The sequence below is a fragment of the Henckelia pumila genome, chromosome 4 (assembly GCF_033568475.1).
Source record: "Henckelia pumila isolate YLH828 chromosome 4, ASM3356847v2, whole genome shotgun sequence".
NCBI classification, from domain to species: Eukaryota; Viridiplantae; Streptophyta; class Magnoliopsida; order Lamiales; family Gesneriaceae; genus Henckelia; species Henckelia pumila.
The window spans coordinates 138052917-138077643 of NC_133123.1; the positions used below are offsets into that span (position 1 = coordinate 138052917).

The window sequence follows — 24727 nt, forward strand, 5'->3', positions numbered from 1 at the left end:
GTGACGATTGGCGTTCCAAAACAAGATGGAAAAACTGACACAAGAATTTATCAAAAATGTTAAGGCATGTAACGCTTTTTAAGGTGCATGTGAGATGATTGCAATGATATTGAAAGATACTTTGATTTGGTGTTTATAATTAAAGAAAGCTATCAAAAACACTGACCCCATTTGTTCTTACACTTCTCGGAAGTCTCAGAGTTTTTTCACCAAAACCTCTTCTGAAATATCAAAAACACTTTATCGCCTTGAAAATTGATAAACTTCCCAGCCCTTTATGGGAAAAACACGATTTACCCTTGCTAACTTAATTTTTTTAAGAGACATCCGTATCGCATCTTAAAAACCAATTTTAAAAAATATTTTGTCCAAAAAGGTCACGTGGATTTTCTATACTAGAAACCACGACCTTCGAATGGTTTCTGGCTCAACCTTGATGTGTGATTAACAAAATAGCATTTTTGTATATTTGGTGTAAAATCGTTCAAAAAACTGGTTTTTGAGCCACAAAAAGTAGGTTTTTCAAGAAATCGCATTTATAGATTAACAAAAGACTATTTTCGTAAATTTGGTATATAATCGTTCAAAAATAAGTTTACGAGCCATAAAAGTAAGCATTTCAAAAAATCGCGATAGCAAGGATGCATGAATCAAGTGATTTTTAAAAAAATTCAACGACTTACATGTCTGTTTTAATTTCTATGGCGTCGACACAATCATCCCCCATATTTCACGTGGGATTTTGGTTTTTTTTTTTTTTTTCCTTTAAAAAAAGGAAAAACTCAGCAGTCTCATTCTTAACTTTCTCATTTTTTTAAAACTGAAAAACCAATTATTTTTTCACTCGTCAAACGTATCCCATTTGAAACAACACAAAAAATTTCTCATCTTTTCAAGCTTTTCCTCTAGTCATAAATCAACACAAGTACATTTAGACAAATGATACACAGATCGAAAAAAAAAGCAAATGATATTCAAGAGTTTAATGGTGACAAATTCACGGGTTTATCGTGAAATAAGTTATAAAAACGTTTTAAAAAGAGAGTAAATTAACTACATACCCAAGCCACGGAGAAATCGAGAACTCCGAGATCCGCCGAAATCAGTATCCCTTGTTAATATGAATGCTGACAGTTGGTGTGTGTCAGTGTGTGTATTATACTTGTTGGGAACATAAATCATTGTCAGCATTTTTGGTAAACCTCGTACATTCAATGCAATAATATAATGGTAAACATAAAACAATGTGTATATATATATTATGTTTTTTTTTTTTAAATCAATATTATGTTATGCATTATAATTCTGCTTGTAAAAGATTTATGTAAGTTGTAATCCCAACTAGGATTAACTTTTCTTTTTTCTTTACTTTTTGTATGAATACCGTTTTAGGAGACAAATCTTAAATATTTAAGTGATATTTTATAAATAATAAATCTACATTTTTTTTCTTTGGAAAAAATAACGATGCAATATTGTGGTTTTTTCAAGGCAACCAAAATTTCCAACATTTATCTAGGGGTGAGCAAAATTTCGGTTAAACCGAATTAACCGACCGAACCGAATCAATTCGAAAATTCGGTTCAGTTAATTCGAAAATTCGATTTTTATGTTATAAAATTTCGGTTAAATCGGTTAATTCGGTTCGATTTTCGGTTTTAAAAAAAAATTCGGTTAATTCGGTTAACCGAATTATAAATAATTAAATTTTGAATTTTTTTTTATTAGGCCTTATATATAATTTATAATATATTTTAAATGTTTTTATATTTAATATTTTACTTATTTTTTCTTATTTTAATTTTTTAAGCTCAATATATTTTTAAAATGATAAAAATATCATATTTAAATTATTAATTTTATAAATTTTTTAATTTTTTAATTTTTTTAAAAAAACCGGTTAATTCGGTCGGTTAACCGAATTAACCGATTTTTAATTTGGTTCGATTAAATCGGTTTTAGTATAAATTCGGTTCGATTCGGTTAACCAAAATGCAATTCGGTTAATTCGGTTCGGTTTCTGACCGAATTAACCGAATGCTCACCCCTACATTTATCTCTATTTTCAGATAATTGATTGGTCATTTAGACACAAATGTTTTCAAATATTCGGTTGTCAAACCAATTATGTACTTAATCTTTTAGATGAACTGCTAAAGGTTTTTTTTTATATATATATAGCATGTTTCTCGCGAAACGATATCACGGATCTATATATATCATATAAGACGAATCGATACAATCCATACACACAATAAAAAGTAATAATTTTGACATAAAATAATAATTTTTCATAAGCCAAGTTCGGTCGAAGATCCATATAACAAAATGGACTGTCTCATGCATGATATGAGTTTTTGTATTTTTTATAATCCTTATTTGGACAATATTCCATAAGTGCATGCTGATAAACATTAAGAAATTATGGTGAACAATGGTGAAAAGTTCAAGAAAATCATTGTGTTGGCAAATAAGAAAAAAAGATAGTTTGCATCTAACTTCAAATATAACAAGAGTTCTATATAAAGAAATTCCAGCAGTTGTTACGAAATTTGATCAAAATTAGTATTTATTTGTTCTTGGGTTGGTTTTTCACGTCCTGGTTGCAAAAATTTGTTCATCGATGTTTTATTTTTTATATTAAAAAAAATTGAATTTGTTTGGTTCCACTGCCGGAACCACAAATTTAACAAGAAGTTTAGCTTGATTAATTTACAAATTGCAACAAGTTTATTTGTACCTTATTTGTGTTGGATTTCGAAGTGATGTCAAATTATCCCAACCGAATCATTTGCACCAACATAATTGTGGAAGTTCAAATTATCTTCAAAATTGATAACATTAACGTCATTCTCACGAGCACCACCACCATGGCTTGAAGAAGAGGCCACTATAAAAACTATTGGATAATAATATTAAATTAAAGATAGTAATGATTTGTAGTATACTCAAAAGAAATAAATTATATGGTGGGAAAAATAATTTTGGAGAGAAAACTGAATGATTTAGGCAATTGGTAAACTTTATAAAATTGCAATAATTGTTGGAACTTAGAAATTAAACAAAAGATAGTTGGAATTGACAAATATGTGATATTTTTAGCAAATGAACAACTATTTACAACAAAAAAATTTGACAATATGCAGATAAAACACCTCATTTGGGGGCTAATATGCAATTTATTGACTTATAGCCGTTGAGAGTCACACGAAGATTATAATAATAAGGACTAATATGCAATTTATTGGTTTATAGTCGTTCAGAGAGTAGTCGGTTGGTCCCAAGTCTCAACGACTATAATGGGCAACAACTATTTAGCATAGCCGATGTACATTTTTAATTAGAACCAGAGTCGAATTTGGTCTTAATTATGAAGAGGTTTCGGAATGCAAATTACATATGCATCTCTCAGGTTTGTATCGAGCTTATATTTACAGCCTTTTATAACTTTAAAATTTATGTATACTTCACTTAAAATATATTTCATTCTTACAATTATCCCTAAAATATGAGTATTCAAGAAATGAGTTCAATTAACTTTACTTTTAATATATTTAAGTGAAAAGTTAAACAAAAAATTATAATAAAAGTTAACAACAAATTATAAATTCAAATTATATGAAATAAATTTTGGTTCTTTTCTTTTTTCGATTTTAATTTAAAATACATCAATTAAAATATAATATTTTGAGTTTTAAAAATTCACCACCAAAATATATAAAAAATTTCATTTTCATTTTCAATTTGGTTTTATTTTAATTTAATTTTAATTTATTTTAAATTTTTTGTCTTAAATTAATTTATAAAATCCATACTCTTTAATATCATGAACAAGAAGTGGTAATTGTAATGTATACAAAAACTATGGGGAGATATACGTAATTTTTAAAATTAGGTGTAAGTCATGTAAGTTTGATACAAACTTAAGGGAAGATATATGTACTTTTCAAAATTAGTTGCGCTTTTTTTAGTTATGATAACCTAGAGAAAATATATGTAATTAACTATTTCTTTTTTTTTAATGAAATGTAATTAAATATTTATTTTAAAATTGTATATGAATTTTTTTATTTCGAATTATGTTAATCATGAAAAGTCAATAAAACCATAAAACAATGTACGTTATTATACTGCATACATGAATACATATCTCATATACGAATTTTGAATAATTTTCTGTTTATGATATATTCACATAAATAAAATCAACACAACGATTCTTGTAATATTGTTAGTTAAAAATAGGCCAAGCATGAGATGATCAGTTGCATTTCATTTGGAAATTTTTTTTATTTGATTTTTATATATCCTATTGAGTTACATATATAGAATTAAAAGAACTTTTTCTCGCCTTCTTCACTTGTGGTATGGTGACATAAATCTCTCCAGATAGAAGATATACATGTCCGGGGTTGATTCGATGTTTTCTATTTAATAAAAAAAAATTAGAGAGTATTATTATATCTCCGTGGATAAATGATGAGTACTTGAAAAAAAAATTTAAAAAAAATGATTACAATTATTTCTTCTCGTGTCGGCCGGTCGTCATTTGATTATAAACAATTAATCATGAATTTATTATCGCGTTGATAAATCAAGAAAATATAAGCACCTCCAACGACTTTTAACTGTAAATGCGACTTCTATATATATCGACCAATCGGAAAATAGGAAAGAGAAACTTCCGTAAGAAACAAATAACAAAAGATGGAGAAAAAGGACTTGGAAAATTGGGAATTGAATTTTGTAATCTTGTAATCATTCTTCTACGTGATATCCTCATATATGCATACATTATAAATTATACGCTGATTTGCAGGAATAATTATTCTCATTAATTATATTGCCAGTGTTTAACTTTGAATATCATATATTAATTATATTGTGATCACGTTAATTTTATATACGTGGTTAGACTGACATAATATGTTGACTAATCATCATTGAATTAATTTAAAAAACACATACATATCTGGTCTTATAATCATAAATATATCAGAGAGTTTCATAAAAATTTTTGTGTATATGATAAACGAGAAAAAATAAAGAATTATATTATTTTAAATAATTAAAGGTTGACGGTGCAGTTAGATATTATATTACAAAATATAGAGTAGACATTTTCATGTAGCCGGTTTGAATAGTTATTTGTCGGTGCGCCTACGTATATAAACTTGATTTGGTCATAAATACTTGAGAATACTATTAATTACTTCCCTATATAAGAAATTAATATTATAGCCGTTTCGAATAATGGAATTTGATTGTAAAGAAAGGAAAAGAAACGGCCATTAAGATAAACCTAACATATACCTGAAAAAATTTGTGTTACGGTTCCGAGGGATATTCAAGTTAGTAGAGAAGGTGAGCGTTAGATCAGATGTAAGGATTTCGATTTCTCCTGTCAACACTTTCTTGTATTAACCTGTCGCACATGACTTGTCTAGTGCGGTTTACCTCATTACTAGCGTAAGTTGCAGGCTATTGCATTAGTTTAAAATTTAATTACTCAGTGCACACCGAAATGTATCGGCGACAAATTCTCAAGTCATAAAAAAACAAAAATTTATGTGCTACGTTTTGAGTTTTATTAATGTTTATTCATATTGATTCACACGAATATAAGATAAATAGAACACAAAAAAAAAAAAAAAAAAAAACAGGGTCATGCAAATTTAAAGCAACATCATAAACACCCTAACGAAATATGAGAAAAACTATCATGAAACTATATGATATGTCAATTATACATGAATCGAGCCGATCCGTCTCACGAGCATATAGTGCGCACACCCCACACATGAATTGATAAACGAGAGGTCAAATTAATGTGGCCAAATCAAAACCAAGAATTTGGATCGGATATCGAAAAATCCAAAGCGGGCCGGGCAATAGATTCTATATTCATCGTCATGAAATCTCTGGGATATGCGTGGAAAATGAATAAATAAAATGAAGAAGATATATATAGCAAAAAAAATGAATTAAATTTCAGAATCCGATGTAGGAGGACTAGACATCATAACCTTAAACTCCTCAAAATCAAGTGCCCCGTCCAAATTTTGATCATAAACATGAATCATCTCCTTGCAATCTTGTCCACGTTTCTTGTCCCACAAACCTAATCTCGAGAGCACGCTTTGCAGCTCCTCGCTCGAAATGAATCCATCGCCATTCAAATCAAACACTTTAAAAGCCTTTAGAAGATCGTCGACACGATACTTGTCGTCGTGTTCGATATGATCGTTGGAAGAACCATCCTTACTTTCGGCCATTCTGGCCTTGACTATTGTCTCGTAAAAGAACAAGAAATCCATGTACCCGAGACTCGTGTCACCCACGAGCTTTTCGAGCTCTTCCAACGTCGTGTGGATGCTGACGTTTTCGAGAAGATGGTGCAGCTCATGTATGCTTACTCGGCCGTGGTTGTTCTTGTCCAAGTTCTTGAAAATCCTATGGAGGTCTTCTATGGTAACAGCAGACATTTCACTTTATGTTATTATTACTAGGAAAGAAAAGAAGAAGCTAGAGGGGAAATAATATAGTATGAAAATTTGATTTTAATGTGGTGTTGATTTGTTGAGTTTATTTATGTATACAAGCTAGGCAAGGGTATTTAAAGGCTACTATATATCCGTGTGTGTTTAACGGTCAAATGATGAATAATGGAGGGCCATTAAAGTGTTTTAAATAAGACGATGTTGCTTGGAAATTTAATACAAGAGAGGGTTCTATGTTTCTTCTTCTTCTTTTTTTTTTTTTTTTTTGGAAAAAGGAAGATTCCATGGCTTGTATTTTTAGTCCTATATCACGAGTCCATGACCTTTGGCAAGGGGAAAACTTTATAATATAATGTTAGATTCTTTTCTCTTTTCATATTTTCCATATTATTCCTTTTTCATTTCCATTCTATTTTCATGAATTTTCCAATTTCAAAATGGTTGTTTAAATTGATGACACATGCGTATTGTGTATGTGCTAGCATATATTAAGTTCAAATTAATAATTTCTGTAGAGACATTTTGGTCATTTTGAAAAGACGGTCATGATAATAACACTAATTTTTGGTGTCCTATTTTAGATTAAAGTTTTCTTACATCCTTTCCATTACATTTTTCGAGCCTTAACTGTAACAAAAAATCTCTTCCCCCAACTTAAAAAAAAAGATTGGAAATAAATTAGTTGATGAGAAATTTAAGAAAATGGACGATAGGGTCTTAATTATTTTACAATGAATTTCCATCTAAAATTCATTTCCCATCTCGTCCACAGTATGAAGTGGTCGGCATGTTAATCTCGTGTACAGTTAATTATCCCATTATTATAACTTATAAGTCGATTTATATCACATAAAATAATTTCTTAAAGCAGCAAAATCTACAAGAAAACTATATTCCAATCCTCAACTTGCACACTAGCTATTTTTTTTTTTAAAAAAAAAAGAAAATTCTTACAGATAAAAAAAACAAAGAAATAAAGAAAAATCCTCGACTTGCACTTGTATTATGATTTATACAATTTTATATTTGGCGTGTTTTCCATTCTAAATAAATTAATCATGTCTAAATTATAAATACGTGTAACAAAATTTTTAAGAATATTTTGTATATATTTCACAAGTCATCAATATCATTATCTAACAAACAAGCATAACAGGCAAGCTATAATCAAGAGTCAAGACTCAAGACCACCATTAATTAATAATAAAAAAAACTAATGGTCTTGACACGCGATATATACGGCATATGTATGCATAAATTTTAAAATCAAATATAATTTTAGCCACAACAATATATATATATATATATATATATATATATAGAGTTCTTTTATGGTGCCCAACAATATATGCCCACCTCATGCCCATCATGTACAAGTAAACTCATCTATTGTATCTAGGGGTGCAAACGAATTGAACCTGTTCGTGAGCTTTACGAGCCCGCTCGATAAATATTTGATTCGTATTCGAGCTTAACGAACTCGAGCCGAAATCGAACATGTTCGAACTTTTTTTCGAGCCGAGCTCGAGCCGAAATTATACTGTTCGATAGTCCGCGAATAGTTCGCGAACCTTAATATTTAATTAATATAATATAATTATATAATAAATATATATACATTTCGAACTTTTTTCGAACATTTCGAGCTTTTCGAACCATAATATCCGAATAGTTCACGAATAGGTTCGAATATTTCGAGCCGAACTCGAACTCGAACTTCATTTCGAGCCGATCTCGAGCCAAAATATTTGAAATTATCGAACTTCGAATCGAGCTCGAACTCGAATACACTCTTATCGAACCGAATTCGAGCCTTAAAATTTTACAATTATTCGGCTCGATTTGGTTCGTTTGCACCCCTAATTGTACCGGTCACACTTCAAATTTTGAGTTCTATTTTGCCGTGTTTTATTTATTTTTTTCCCTCGAAATAAAGATATTATGTGGAAGGAATATTTTGGAAAAAGATAAAACCTATTGAATTCTTATATATACTGAGAGATAGTATAAAGATTGAGGGAGACACGAATGGTGCAAAACCGTCAAATTTGTATATAAAAATTCAATACAATTATCTACGACTAATGAGATATATGACCAACATATATATATATATATATATATATATATATATATATATAACCAAAAATTGGTGTTCAATTCTCCACCTCAAAAACCAAGAATAACGGACACCATTAAAAAAAATGTCAAATGTTGTTGGAAATAGATTCTGATTTCATATATGTTTTCAAAATTATGAGGAAAAAAAAAAGAATGAATTGTCCTAAAATTCCTAATACTCTTCCTAATTTTATTATAACTCTCTAGGCAAAAGATTCTTTACTATAACTCCCTAGAACCACCAAACTTGAATATTTTAATATTTAATTCTTGTGCTGGATTTATGCTAATCTAGACTTGAAATCTATAGGTTCTATACTTAACTTGTAAAGGTTTTATGCTTGAATCTGAAAATTTTGTGCTCATTTGCAGTATAAAGAATTATGCGGAAAAATGGTATCAAAGCCTTAGGTTAATTATTCAGACATAATATTATTCGTTAATTCATGCTTTTCTTTGTTGAGGAGAAGATTTTACAAAAAGATGACTTCAAACGAAGGTTTGAATCAAGAGGATTTTATTCATACGAAATATCCTATAAACAAGTTAATCTATTCACAATAGATTACTTACAACAGGTTGCGACTAATTCTCTCAAATTTGAAGAGATAAAGAAAAATGATTTCTAACTCTAAATTTTTAGAGATTACCCCAGATTCCTCTAAACTCTCCGGAGATCTTAAAAAAATTCAAAAGACGGTACAATATTACAGCACTCAGTTGTATGAAATACCTCGGAAAATTGAAGAAATCCTTAAGAAACAAGAAGAAATTCTTGGAACTCTAAAGGATCTTCAAAATAAAATCCTAAACCTAGAACATACTTCTGGTTCTAGAAAAGGAAATACAGGAGGAAGGTTACCACTCTCGTTTGGTACCGAACCTTTGTTAAATCAGAAAGGTAAAACCAAAATGGTTCAAAAACCTTTAACTAATGATGAAATGATGATTAATCTTATAAAAGCAGTATCAGAGAAAAACACTATCTGATGACTACTTTAGAAAGATTAAATCTCGAGGATCTACAAGATCTTGCGGATTTTTTTGCGAATCTCAAGGTTGTAGATCTAAAAATGAATTCCCCTAAGGGTGAATAAACCATGGGAAATCCCCCAAGATATGTGGTAAAAACAGAAGAACCACATAGTGAGTTTCATGTGGGAGAAAATTCACATCCAGCAGGAACCAGATCAAGAAGAAGTAAAATACCACTACATCAAACTCCTTATGGAAAAACTGTTTTAGACCCGATACATCCTTATGGGGTTATGTTAAACCTTGATGTTTTGGACTTCAAAAACAGAGAAGATCTTATAGATGATTGGACGTCAGCTATGAGAATTGCAGCAGGGACATTAGATCTCAATAAAGAAGGATTCATTAAACTTCTAGAAATGAGTCTAATGGGATCTGTCAAGATCGCATTGGAGATGACTATGCCAGATACGAAGGAATCAATCTTAGCAGGAGAATCCCTCAGCGAGATTGGAGAAAGAATGGCCACCCTATTTAAAGCACAATTCATAGGGGTAGACTATTTCAATAATCAAGATACAGAGAAAAAGAGAAGATATACTTAAGCTCTGTATAGCCTCGAGTTACATGATATCTGTTTAGTTGATGAATACATTATGTTATTCACTAAATACAGATGGAATTCGGGAGTCGAGAAAAATGTAGCTATTCAGCTATTTTTCGCAAAAATGTCAAGTCCCTGGAGAGAAATGCTGATTAAAGAATACATTCCAGGTAATCTTGATACATTGGCAAGACGCGCGTCCTTTTTGAGAGGAAAATTGGCAGAATGGTGCCATATGGCAGCATTACAAAAGAACTACAAGAAAATAAGGGGTATAGATAAGCGTACACCTTTGTGTTGTAGAGAAAATGATCTTCCAACGATCATTGGAAACAGAACACAGGGATTTAAAAGGAAGAAATTCAGAAATAATCCCTATAATAAAAGAATGAAGAGTTCTTGGAAACCAATAACATTTTGGTCCAAACAAAAAGCCAGATCCTATAGATCAGGTAGAAGAAGTGGACCTACAAGAACGTCCCCAGCAACAGGCTCATCACAAAGCAGGAGAAGAACACCATCAAGAAGAACTTTCAGAAGAACTCATACAAGGGCAAGTGAAAGTTTCAAGGATTGCAACTGCTGGACATGTGGAGCAAAAGGACATATATCTACAAATTGTCCAGAAAACAAGAAAAAAGGAGTCAAACTCTTTGAAGCAACACCAGATATGGATGATGCGGTTTTCTTTCAAGATCTAGTCTAATTATATCAATTTGAGGATATCCCCTCAGATGAAAGCATATACGAAGAAGAGATATTATTTAGTCAAGAAGTTTCTGAGGATGAATCAGAATCAGAATCAGAGTAAAGAGGAGGTGTTTCGACATGAAACACATGAAAGTTTGGCTGGGTTCTTTAGTCAAACCACGATATCTCATAATATGGTTCAAAGGATTATGAGAGAAAATCCAACACTACAGAAGTACCAAGGATTTTCGGCAGGACAAGTTGAAAGAGTTTTAGGAAACCTAGGGCTAAGACAAAGAAGACATAATTTGATTTATAAGGTATCCAGAAGGGAAATGGCGATTCCTATGGAATTAACCAGTAATCAAATTGAGATGCAGTTGATTCCCTTTGAAGAAATTCGAGAGGAATTATAGAAATTAAAAGCAGAAGTAGCAAAGACAATGTATTGGATTCATATTGGAGCAATCCAGATTATGATCAAAGCTACTTTTAAAGAAGGAATAGATTCACCCATAGATATCGTAGTATGCGATAAAAGAATGAGGAATATACAAGATGCGGTTCTAGAAACTATCTCAGGAAATTTGTGCGCAGGAAAAATTGTGGGAGTTATTTATCCAAGAATAGCCTACAATTTAGCTGATAGAGATTTTAGTCGAGCCTTGACGTTGCATCAAAACTTCAAGGAAAAAAAACTAATGAAGGAAGGTAATAGGCCATATTCTATTACATATCAAATTTCATATGCTCTTTCTAATACTCAACATTCTGAATTATTTATTAGAAATGAGTTCATTGAAATTCCAGAGATATTTGGGAAAGTTGCTCATGCAATATACCCGAAAAGAATCGAGTTTCCTTTAATTCAGGAAACAGACATTCAAATTCAAGACAGACCTGTTCTATACAGAGACCTTAAAATAGAACCCTGAAGGTTATCTTTCCAAGAAGACCGAATAACAAGTAGGAGATGGGACAAATCTCCTATTCAAGAAATTCCACCAGAAGAAAAGGAGTTTTCTATAATAGAAAAACTTAGATCTCCAGAAGGATGGAAAGAAGTGAAAATAGTATTCGAAATTACAAGTCATCGGAATCAGTTTCCTTGTAACTCGATTTACTATTTGGAACAACAAGAAAAAGGAACTTACCAAGGAGTGATAAATATTGGAGAATTGGAAGTTCAAATCTGTGAAATTCCAGGAAAAGAAATGGATCAGCTCATTCTTGGCCTAGAATTTCTGGAGGACCATAAACCATGGAAACGCCTTGAAAAAGGAATAGAGTTTATGGCAAAAGAGAAGATTTGGAGGATTCAATAAAAATTCTACGAGATGGAAAATCAAGAGAATTGGATAAGGGACAATCCCTTAAACAGATTCGAAAACTCTGTTTACAAACAGAGGAAGAAGCAACTATTGAAATTAGTAAGTCATAAACATGATTTACTAGGACGCATCAAAGAAGTAGAAAGAAGTAACCATACTCTACCTTCTGAAGCCTTAGGAAAACTAAAGGAGAAAAGTCTTAATCGGATTACTGAGTTGCAACACAGTCTGTTAAAAATGGCAGGGCCATTTAGTAATCCCTTTAAAAAGTGACAACAAATCCTTTCTCCATATACATTCCAATAGGAATGTTGTATGAATAATATAAGGCTGAATACTTTGCAGCTTATATTGACTCGGGAGCAGGAATTTGTACAGCAAAAAGAGGAGTCTTCCCTGAAGAATATGAAGAAGAATTGCCAAAAATTGCTGGACGGGATTTCTCTAGAAGAATTTTAATTCTTTGCAAAGGAATAAAACAAGCAGAAATCCTCATGGGAGGAGCAGGTCAAACACCTTGGTACAAGGTAAAGACACCACCAATCTATTTCCATGATACAGGAGCTGATATCCTGTTAGGAAATAACTTCTTACAAATTTTTAAGAAGTACACACAAGATAATGAGTCAAGAAGACTTATGTTCACTACAATTTGTGATCATAAAATTATCGTTTAAAGACTCAAAATTGCTTTTTATCAACAATTGCCGATAATATTTCGCAGCCAGCGTGGTGATAAAGGAAAACTTTTTCACCCAAAAATGAAAGATCTAAGAAGGTTTGGAGAAATCATGTTGAAAATAACAATAGAACAAGAACTCCAAACAGAGGATATGGAGTTTCTCAAGGTGACTCTAAATCTCAGAGATATAGAGTTAGAAAATAAGGTATCTCTTGAAGATGTCAAAAAAAGGCTCAAAGAAAGTTACAACGAGCATCCTTTGGCATGGTGGGATAGAAATCAACTCAAAGCTAGTCTTACTCTAAAGGAAGGCAAAGAGTATGAATTCGTCAGATATAAGTCTATCCCGATGAACATAACAGATCAAAGGGATATGAGAATAATTATCAAGGAACATTTGAACCTTGGTCTAATCAAAGAAGGAGTTTCACCATATAGCAGCCCAGGATTTCTGGTCAGAAATCATGGTGAAATAAAAAGAGAAAAACCCAGGTTAGTTATTAACTACCAAGGTATTAATAAAATCCTGGAGTTTGATGGGTACTTCATACCGAGTAGAGAACACCTAATTAGTTGTGTACGAAATGCTAGAGTGTTCTCAAAATTTGATTGTAAGTCTGGATTTTACCAGATTCGAATGGAAGAAGGCAGTAAGAAATTTACAGCCTTCTCTACTCCACAAGGACACTATATTTGGGAAGTTATGCCTATGGGATTGGCTAATGCACCCCAGATATTTCAAAGAAAGATGGATAACCTTTTTAAAGATTATTTCAACTTTATGTTTGTTTATATTGATGATATTCTTATAGCGTCAAAAAATATAGACGAACACGTTAAACACTTAGAGATTTTCTCTAAAATTTGTAAACAAGAAGGACTTGTCTTATCTGAAAAGAAAGCAGTCATAACAACAAGGAAAATTGAATTCCTTGGTATTGAGATTGATGAAATTGGAATAATTCTACAACCCCATATTGTGAAAAAGGTAAAGAATTTTCCAGATAAACTCAAAGACATAAAACAACTCCAGAGTTTTCTTGGAATAGTTAATTTCGCAGGGATGTTCATTAACAACCTAACAATGTACAGAAATGTGTTCAGTCATTTGTTAAAAAAGGATGCTAGGTTTATATGGACAGAAGACCATACTCAAGGGGTAAACCAATTAAAGAAGATATGTAAAAATCTCCCAAAAATGGCTATACCTGAAGATGAAGATGATCTGGTTTTATTTACGGATGCTAGTGACGATTGGTGGGCAGCAGTCCTTACCAAGATCACTCCGGATGGAGAAATACCATGCAGATACTGTAGCGGTCTTTTTTCAAAATCAGAGGCCATCAGATGACATATCAACAAAAAGGAATTTTATACAGTTAAAAGAGCTTTCGAAAAATGGCCATTATTTTTACTTGCTAAAAAATTCACGCTAAAGGTTGATAACACCCAGGTAAAAGCTTTCTTAAAAAAATAAGATTGAATCTAAACCTGAGAAAGCTAGGTTATTAAGATGACAAGCATTATGTCAAAATTATATTTTTGATATTGTTATTATTAAATCTCATGAAAATATTCTTGCAGATTTCTTAACAAGAGATGGAAGGCAGTGACGTGGATTCCATCATGAAAATGCAGAGGCATCTCAGGGAACACCTTGGGTTGCTTCAAACCGAGTTCAACCAGTTAGCCATTAATGCTGAAATGGCCGGCAGGTTACAACAAGCTGATCGGATCAAAGTATCTAATCGAATTACAGGGTGTATGCAAGCCAAACACAACTATGGGAAGCTATTCAAGGGCCAATTGTGAAAGCCATAGAGAAACCATTGGTTTCTCATAAAAAAGATATGCTAAAACCATTGGTTTTACAAAAATAAGAAATACATCCACCGGTTGGAAAACAAGATGTTGAGGAAGCTAAAACTCAAGAAACAAGTGCTAATCTATCATCAACTTTTGATGATCTAGGTGAAGCAACAATTGATGAGGATTCCTCATCAAGTCAACCCTCCGCCTCTAGGGTAAAAGAGGAAGAGATCAATCTTAGGTCCAACACTGACAAGGGCAAATCTAAGATCGATACTAATCCAGCTATTATTTCTCCATTTCAGGTTTATCAACAGAGGTGGGAGAAATTAAGTACAAGAAGTGAAATTAACTCTAACACTTGCAGGGTTGATGTTGCAGGGATATATCCAAGGGTATGGCTAAAAAACAATGTCAATCCTAAGGATGTAAAGCTTTGGTATGAATTTGGAGCCTTGGCCTCAGTTTATACAACGTCACCAATCTTTCCGGAGATATCACAGTTACCCAAATGGATTCAGGAAGCAGTCCAAGAAACATGGGCAAATAACGACCATTTGTCCAGAGGAGATGTGCTTGAATTATATTTCTTTAGTGCAGCTCCAGAACCAACAGGGAAAGGATCACACGAACCCTTTCATTTCATCAAGCTAAGGAGACCTGACATGAATAATCAAAGATTCATTAAGGACCCTATTCCTGAGGAAATACCATTAGTGTCTACTTTTGGAGAAAATGAAATCTCAACCAGAAGGGCATGGGGTATTTGGGTTTGTCTCACCGAGATGGACAAGGTCAAGTTTTCGTTCAAATTTTATCAGAATTCTGTGAACGGATCATTCTTGTTAAACACAATGACAGGAAAAACTACGGCTTTTGCGGAAGAACTCTTCGAAAAGAAGAGAAACTTTTTATGAAATAACAAGCTGTCGGGGAGTAAAGAGACTCGCCAAAAATTTTGTAACATGGCTCATATCGGAAGATGGTCAGAGAACATCTGCCCAGAGTGTCCCAACCAGAAGGAGCCAGAATTCGAAAAAAACTTCAGACCCCGAATGGATCGAAAAGATTTTTTCGAGACAAGCAAAGGTGGACAAGGACCACCAAAGATGCGTTTTCACAGGGGCCTACTTCAAAAGCAAAAGATGCCCCGACAACAATAAAGCAGGCATGTGGGGAGAATAAAGCCAAAAGAAAGTGGCAGGCATGTGATTCCTCCACTAGTAAAAGATGCCATCAATAATGACATAAAAAATATAAGACAGCTGCCTCCTCCACTAGTAAAAGATGTCATCAATAATGACATAAAGAAATAGAAGATAGCTGTAAGATTCCCTGAAGTTTCTCGGTGAAACGAGTGAAACCTCAGCTATAAATACAAGCGTTCAAGGAAGCTGAAGATATCGATCATTCCCTTCAGTTTTCTTACAAATAAATTGTTGTAATATTTTTCTCTTTATTGTATTAAGTTTTCTTTATGTATTACAAGAACAAGGCTACTATGAGTAGCTAAACAAGTTGTCTTCACATTTTCAAAGGAGTTGATTTATGTAATAATATCATGTGTCTGAATAATTTCTTTAAAGCCTCTTGTTCTTTCATGCTCATATTTTATAATTAAATTTATATATCATACGCCTTAAGGTAGAAAACGAATTAAGGCTGTGCTGGGTGTCGTTGAAGGAGCTTGTGCAGAAACCATCTGTTGCGACTGCGTGGTTGGAGTGTGAGGAGCACTTCGTAAAACTCGGCAGGTATGACCCGACGACATTTTGGTCAAAGCGGTATTTAAATTTATTTCATCTTACGGAAGTATGTTGGACCCTAATTCGGAGTATATCGACTGGAAACCTTGCGTAACTGATAGTCTTGCATGGATTCAAAAATGAAGACCACTAGGGAGTTGAAATAAAGAAAATTGTGATTAGAGAGTTAAGATCGTAGGGATTTTTAAATCATTTACCAAAAAAAACAAGATAAATTAATTGCAGTACGATCCGCTACGAGTGATTTTCTTTGTAATATGTATTTTTAAATATTTTTATCACGTATGTAATATAATACAATTAACGATAATTTTATTTATTAAGATTAAGAAAATAGACGAGAAAGATCTACAAACTCGAATAAATTCACCAAATGGCTAAAAAATATGCCAAGTTCAGTCGCTACTCATCTTTAAAAAATACGTGATCAATATATAAAGAGAATACTGATCAATATATAAAGAGAATACCGAACGAGTCCCCTATAGTTTGTCAACATTTTTTCGACTCAATTTCATTTATTATTGATAATGAAATGCTTAAATCAATCCGTCGTGTACACAAGTACTCCATCAATCAGAAATTTCACACTACCTAAGTGAGTTGAATATTTATAATATTCTACAAAATAATCGATTTCTCATGGTCGATTCATGGTCTGCCTCAGGATTTGAGAGTTGTAATGTAAATATAAAACCAAACGAACCAACCTTTATTGCGAAATTCAATCTTACGGCTATAGCAAGAAACTTTCAAGCTCATTTTATGGCTTCTGCAGTTGCTCGACTTTGTTTATTCGGAAACCCCGGATCCTCACTTCTTCTGGTGCTGAAGTATCCTTGTAATCAACATCTTCAAAGATCCATCCCTTGTTTTGTACAGAACCCCCAACTTTAACCTGTCAAAGAAATGCACAAACGTATACAAGTGAAGAAACATCTTTTTGTTTAAAATAAATTAGAATCCGTCAGGCAGAAATGGCGTCCATTGTTCCTAGTTATTGTTTTTGAAAACAGAAGCCCTTGAATGAGATTAATGGCTTGTTTATTTTTCTGGAACACAACTGATAAATGTGTTTTGATTCTATCATACAGGTCATTAGGGTCAAGATACCGCAGATAAAATTTTATGAAGTCACGTGTTCAAGGGTTAACCAGATCACAAACTGGCATTGTAAGGTTAAAAAATTAGAGTACCTCAGCACCATCGTCCGTCCCATTTATAACAAGACCTCCATCTAGGGCAAGATCTTCAAGATAGACGTTTTTGCCATTAATGACGATGGTAGATTTTGCTGTAATGGAGCAATTTCCCCTGACTTTGCTTCTGATGTCTGAAAAAGTGAGCCCCCATTTGGGCTGCCACACGATACGAGGCCATACTTCCACTTCCTGTCCATTGAATATGCGATGAACTGGATCGTCTACCTTAACACCAGCCTGTGATAACACAAGAAGGGAAATGATTTAGGTTAAGTAAAATAGTAAGGGATTTGTGGTATTGGGATTTATGAATCCACTCGAGTATTCCACGTCCTCATTATCTCCTCTAGGTTCATTTTCAACGTCAAACAGATCTTTTGTTTCTCTTAGAAGTGTCGAAATGGATTCCCATTTCTTTTCTAGATAGAACAAGACTGGTTCCGGATTTCTCCTCGATACAAGTTTAGTAGATGTTGTTAATCCATTAGAGACACACGTATATATTCTTCAATTGAACTTTCAAGTTTCAACTTGTTAGAGTTTTAAACAAAGCAAATACCTTTCTCAAAATTAAGCTGTTCACTTTATAAATGGCCATTTCCCCGGAAGTAGCGCTATGATATGGATTGCCTTTAGGAACCTTCAAAATAGGAAGGCAGGTATATATGAGATCCAGAATGTATTATGAAACATTATATTCATAAAATGCAAAACAAGACATTACACGACCCCAGTCACAGAAAAATGGTAGGACGAAAACAGTATACATTGCGATAAATCATTGATAAAAGCTGATCAATATGTTTAACATCCACATGCACTGCATGTATCGGTTTCTCTGAACAAAGAAAATATCTCCAGAGCTCATTTGCCTCAAGGTACCAACTCATCAATTCAATTCAAAGTTTTTTTCTCTTTCAACTACCCATTACGTTTTTCCAAACATAATATCAATCTTCAATGATAGTTTTTCCTTCATGCATACAATAAAAATGATCTTCATACCTTAGCCGCATCTTCAGGATTGTTCTTCACAGGTGCATAAGCCAACCAAGTATCCATCACCTGCGCGGTTACCCGAACAGTATTTGTTTCATAACTGTAAAACTGTATCAAAATATTCTAAAAAAGTAAGCCACAGTTTCCGCTTACAGTAAATCCAACTCTAGCAGAAGGAGGAAGAGTCTTAGGATAATCTTGCATCATGCATTCAAGTCTAGTGGATGACTTGAACGCGGTTTTGGTGGCATCTTTGTATCTGCATACAGAGAGAAGTTTATTAAATTTTAGCAAGCAATTGAAGAAATAAGTCAAAGTAAAAACCAAACCGATCTGAATTCCTAGACAAGCAGGGGCGACCTAAGGAAAATGAAAACTAAAGCACTTGAAAAAAGAATCACTAACAATCATCTGCTGTTAGGGTTTTCTCTTCCATTAATTTTGGGAATAAATGCCATCATTCAGCTTGTACTCCACGAATAGACAATGTAAAAATGAAGAAATTCTGCTTTACCCTCTCAAGCAGAATGAAAATCAGGTTAGCCCATATTTTGTTGGATAAAAAACTGTTCTACTTGATTTAGATCGAAGGCAATCGTATCTCCATCGATTTGAGAAAATAAAAATGTACCATCATTGAGGCATGCAGTGAGCTAAAATTCTCAAGAAACATTTGGTAACAATGTGACATTACTTAAGACTTATGATCTAGAAAGATTGATCACATGAGATTTCAGATAGCTTTGCCTCAATTCCAGATAGCACATGAGTTTTATACAGAAATGCAGAGACAGTGAAGGAGAATTTACTTGGGGTTAACAAACTCCTTTATCGCACCTCCTGTTTTTGAAAGTTCATCCAAATAAGGTGGGATTTCAATGATCAACTGCACCAAAAAAAACAATATGTGACTTCATATGCAAACAATTCGGTCAGCAGTTAGATTGTAAATTCATTGCCTGCTATCAACTAGAACCTGTAATCCATGGTCTCACAAAAAAAAAAAAAAGTTTACATGATTCAACACTTTCTGCAGTAGCCTCTAGACTATTTTTTTTCCCAATAAAATGGGTCCACAGAGAGAAAAATCTACAAACTAAAAGTGATTCAGCATAAAGATATGCAAACTAAAAGCATTACCCACTCTAGTTCAAAAGATGTCACTGGACTTACACGGACATGCTCATGCAAACATATAAAATTGTTTGTCGTACTCTCTTGCCTGAGACTAGCGCATGGAGGCGACCAAAAATAAATAAAATAACTTTGGGACATCACCAAAAGAAAAAATTCAAAACAAATGCATAATGACTTTCTGTAAAGTATGTACTTGGTTAATGTTTCCAGGAAAAGGAGAAAAGCCTGTTTCAGAGTTGACATCACCATCTGGATAACCTGTAGCTCTCAGCAAAGGGTCAAGTTGATTGTATTCCACATTGATCACCATTGTCCTCCCTGAGCAAAACATCTGCTCAGTGACAAACTAAATACAACAGCACAAGCAGCTCTTTCAAAAATTAACAAGAGCTAATACAAATTGAAACTGCTGCTGACATGCAAAAAAGTGTGGTCATCAATTTAGAAGAATATTCCAGAGACAAGAAAGTGAGAAACAAGTTTAGCAACTTCAAGACTAAGCCAGAAAAGGAGAAATTCTCTAAAGGTGCATTAATTTTATGGTCGATAGGCCTTATTGTCGATAAAACACACCATCTTGATGTGTAAGCTTGGCAATTCCACCAATAGCTTCCTTAGCTTTCCGCGGAACTGCAAGAGAATTTACTTGGTAGCCTTTGGTGGCGCTGACACCCAACGAAGCTGCAATTCCCTGTTATAAGGCATAAAAAGAATGAAAAGTGCAATTCTATGGAACATATATATTAAATTTTAGAATCCCAGATGATTGAGTTTTAACAAAACCTTAAAGAGAAGACCATTAGTATCTTGGAAGAACACAACCCATTTTCGACCAGCATCAAGCCTAAACGTAGAGCAGAGTATAAATCATCACACCATGATACACTTGCAAAAAGAGAATAAGCTTCAAATAGCATGATAACTTGCAGGTTTTCTAGTACCGCAAAAACCAATTATCTTAAACAAACTAATGGCGTGAAGGCCAAGATATCCAGGCATGAAACTTACCATTCTTTAAGGATGCCACTGGAATAAAGAAGTGAATGAACATCACCATGACCATGAGGCTTTGTCTGCAGAAAAATTGGAACAAAAAATATACAATCATATTGAGTTTCTGCACCGATAAGACTATGTGGATCACATCAATCACTTCATATGACAAGAGTTCATGCATCCCATTGACAACCAAAGCTACCTGAATTCTAAACTTATTTTGTGGATCCACGGCTAGCCTGGCATCATTATCATCTAAACAAGCAACCTTTTCCTGTAAAAATGCAAAGGCCATATAGTAGTCAAATTATTACCGCCAAAGTAATTCCAGAAGTCAGTGTACATGATCGGTTGAGTACCTGCTTTAGCAGTCTTATTTGAGTGGATTTCATCCCAAAAGAAGCATTTGATTCTAACAGCTTTAAGGTACGCGTATGAGTGTCATCTGATGTCATTATGACCAAAGGAATCTCTGTCGGTCCTCCACCTACATTTATGGAGAGAGGAAAAAGAAAGAAATATGACCAAATCAATTTTTTTTTTCTGAAGAAAACTGTTTATCATCGAACTCAAGGCAAAATAAAATATTATTCTGATCCTCCTATTGACATGATAGGACTGAAATCTCTGGTTCACCCAATTTTATGTGATATAATCGTATTATTTTCAACAAGCTTCTGTAGATATGAAACACAGAAAAGATAACCAAGACTCAGATTATGAGAAGTACATAGAGTGACACTGCTGTGTGTGGAAAAATTATTGCAGGGCATCAATACAAGATGCAATTCAAGAACCAAAGATGCTTACAAGTAATATTATACGCCTTAATAGAAGTTCATGGACAACTTCAGTTACCGAAATAAAAACCTCAGTAAACGAACCTTGGGATAGCCTACAGCTAGTCTCTTGCAAGGCTAGAATAGATTCAATGTAGTGCTGTAAGAAACATGTTCCAGTAGTTGATTCTAGAGGCAGAGCAACCTGCAAAGTGGAAGGATAGTGGTCAAAGAACTGCAGTTGATTCTTTTCTGCTATAAGACATTAGATAGGTTTCTACTAGGCTGTGTAAATTTTTACACCACATAGTCTACATTCTGACTAGTCCTTGTAACTATTTACACATTTATTAGTTATTTTTTTATTTTGTTTTGACCAGTTGAATATCACAAAGATCAACCTGTCATCAATTCAAAATTAACTACTTCAAAAAAAATTACAAATCAAATATTCATGGATTACGTTTACAGTGAAAAATGCCCCCTACTCATGCAAGTGACATTGTCTAACCTTTATACCATTGTAGCCTAGTCGTTCTCCAAGGCCCCCAGCAACAAGAACAAAGGCAGTCTTCCTTGCCTCTTGGACACCAGCATATTCATATTGAATGAAACTATCATCACCGAAAGTCAAAATTTCTCCAGATGGAACCTGTTAAAAATCATACAGAATTCCACTTGATAAGATTTTGTAGGTCAAGTTAAAGAAATGAGCAAATCATATATGAATGCGTTTTAAGGGAAACCAGCATAAACGATGGCGCCAAATACACTTTGCAGAATAATCGACATAGTAGGTTATGTCACCAAAAGCATGTGCAGTAAATTAATAGCAGGAAAAATTTCTCCAAAAATCTAAAAGCTCATTCAAGAAAGATATTTAAAGTCAATAAAGAACGGGGGGAGATACAATTAAAATCCTAATCCCAGAAACAAATAAACGGTCATCCAAGGTATTAGATAAACTTCTTCGAAAATTAGAAGCTCAAAGAGACCAATAACTTACAGAAGGCGTAAATCCATCAAATGGGTTCTTCCCAGCTTTTGAATCTGCCAAAAGTTCCCTGGCAGTTTTGATGTATGATGATAGACCTCCAGGATAACTTGCATCAAGTCGAGCAATCTTGAAAGAAAAAAGGAAAATAACACATGCCAAAAAAGTGTATTCACATTATTCAAAGTGGAAATCAGTTTTTCATCTAAATAAATAAATGGACAGGAAAACATAAAAATAAGCATTTCATTTCGCGCAGAGAGGATGAAACAAAAGCCACATTTGTCAAACTGGGTTGCTATGCACTAAGCCACTAACTGAGTTACAGGATTCATCGGAGCAAAATAAATTGCCCTTGGTAATCAAGATTCCATATCCTAGATATCCTAGACCATTCAACACACTGTTGAATTAGGAAGTTATCGATAACATTATTACTGAAAAGATCTGACACTTAATTCTCATATTTTATATTCTATTTCATAAATGAAATGAAAGACGAGAAACATATACAAGATCCATCAAATAAATAAATAACACAAAAATTAAAATTGAAACCTTACATCAAAGGTCATGTCCTGATTCATCTTACCATACAAAGGTCCCATTTTCCCAATGGATCTGATGCCATACCAAAGATCTTGCACTTGATCTAAATTCCAGTTTTTTTTCTCTAATAATTACAAGATAGAGAATTGTTCATTCTCATGAAGAAACGTAATCAATTCTCAAATTCTTTATCAGCATTGAGATTTCGTTAGAATTAAAAACAAAGATGCAACCGAACGTATAGATGCAATTACACAGATGTTCACATGAGTGGCGTCGCTCAATTAATGTAAGAAAAAAAATAGCGGACCTGATCAAAGAAGGCGAGCTTCTCATCATCACTGATCCCAGGCTCTGGCCAGTGTTCGAACAAATGGCTCTGATTCAATCCCAGTAGCATCTTCGCCAACTCCACCTGTCCACACGCACATTCAAAACGCCCCCAATCATAATTCTAATACAATTCGATCATATTTACTCATGCATGATGTACACGATTAAAATTTTAGCAGTTCAGTAAGAAAGATAAGAACCTGCTGGGGAGAGAGAATAGAAATATTCTTGCGTAGATTAGGTGCAGCTGATGCCCAGTCATCGATGTTGAGTCTGGAAAGGCCACCGGCAGCTGATTCGACGGCGGAGGATGCCATGACGTCACTTCACGGTGAATCTGACGTGTTTGTTGAAGGGTGGTGAAGCCGAGGAGGTTAATACGTGATTGTTAACTGAACAGTTCAGGAAATAAATAGTCGCGCGGATATTATTATTATTATTATTATTATTATTATTATTATGTATAGCTAGTTTACGTACCTACACTATGTTTAGTAATTTAGAATTTAAAATATAGTTTTAGTGTTTTTGTAAAATGAGATTTGAAAATATGATTGATATTTGATGGAATATCATAGGATTTTATTCAAAAGTATAAATTCAAAAAATTTCACCCTATTTGACACTTATCTAATAGTGCAAGCTTAAGCGAGCTTAAAACGAAATTAAGGATAGTAAATTATCAATATAAAAATAGTTAACCTCAAAATATTGATAAATATACACCTTTTAGATGATCTTGCAGCCGTATCATACAAATAGAATCTATTGATCTAATTTACCTTATTAGATAGAGTCATACAACTTACAAGTAAGATCTAATTTAACTCGTCTGATCAACGTAGCGTGAAATAGAAACTGCTTCTTTATTGTTTATTATTATATCGAGGAGCATTTTGTTTTAATAGATGTTGAAATCGAGATTTTGTTTCGAATATGGGACCTTTCATTTAGAGTTTAGACTATAAACCAACGAGGGCTTACCTTTATCTATCTTAATATTAATATTAATATTATAAATCTTATATACGAATAATTGAATTATTATTAGGTTACATGGCATCTAGTATGAAAAATGTGACCTAAAATATATTCAATCATGATACGTATTTCTCAAAAATATATTTTTTGATAGGGTGGTAGCCTACCATACCCTATGCATCATTATATTATATTATTAACCAACCAAGAGGTCCACGTGAAAAATTACATAAACAAACAGGTAACAGTACATTGATTAGTATTCTACATCTCACTCCT

General features: G+C 33.2%; 2 protein-coding genes across 2 annotated transcripts; both read right to left on the bottom strand.

Moving 5' to 3' along the window:
- Nucleotides 1-5944: 5944 nt before the first annotated feature.
- On the bottom strand, nt 5945-6573 carry LOC140866431 (probable calcium-binding protein CML44). The gene has a single exon (XM_073271415.1). The coding sequence runs from the start codon at nt 6483-6485 to the stop codon at nt 5985-5987; it is 501 nt and encodes a 166-aa protein (XP_073127516.1). The 5' UTR covers nt 6486-6573; the 3' UTR covers nt 5945-5984.
- A 10363-nt stretch (nt 6574-16936) lies between these two features.
- LOC140863665 (UDP-sugar pyrophosphorylase-like) lies at nt 16937-23870 on the bottom strand. The gene is made up of 17 exons (XM_073267256.1): nt 23668-23870; nt 23445-23549; nt 22598-22714; nt 22103-22243; nt 21697-21796; nt 21172-21299; nt 21015-21086; nt 20825-20889; nt 20600-20660; nt 20390-20507; nt 20010-20134; nt 19489-19565; nt 18833-18938; nt 18686-18745; nt 18240-18320; nt 17675-17917; nt 16937-17376 (listed from the first exon to the last, which is right to left on the bottom strand). The coding sequence occupies exons 1-17, from the start codon at nt 23782-23784 to the stop codon at nt 17242-17244; spliced, it is 1851 nt and encodes a 616-aa protein (XP_073123357.1). The 5' UTR covers nt 23785-23870; the 3' UTR covers nt 16937-17241.
- Nucleotides 23871-24727: the final 857 nt, after the last annotated feature.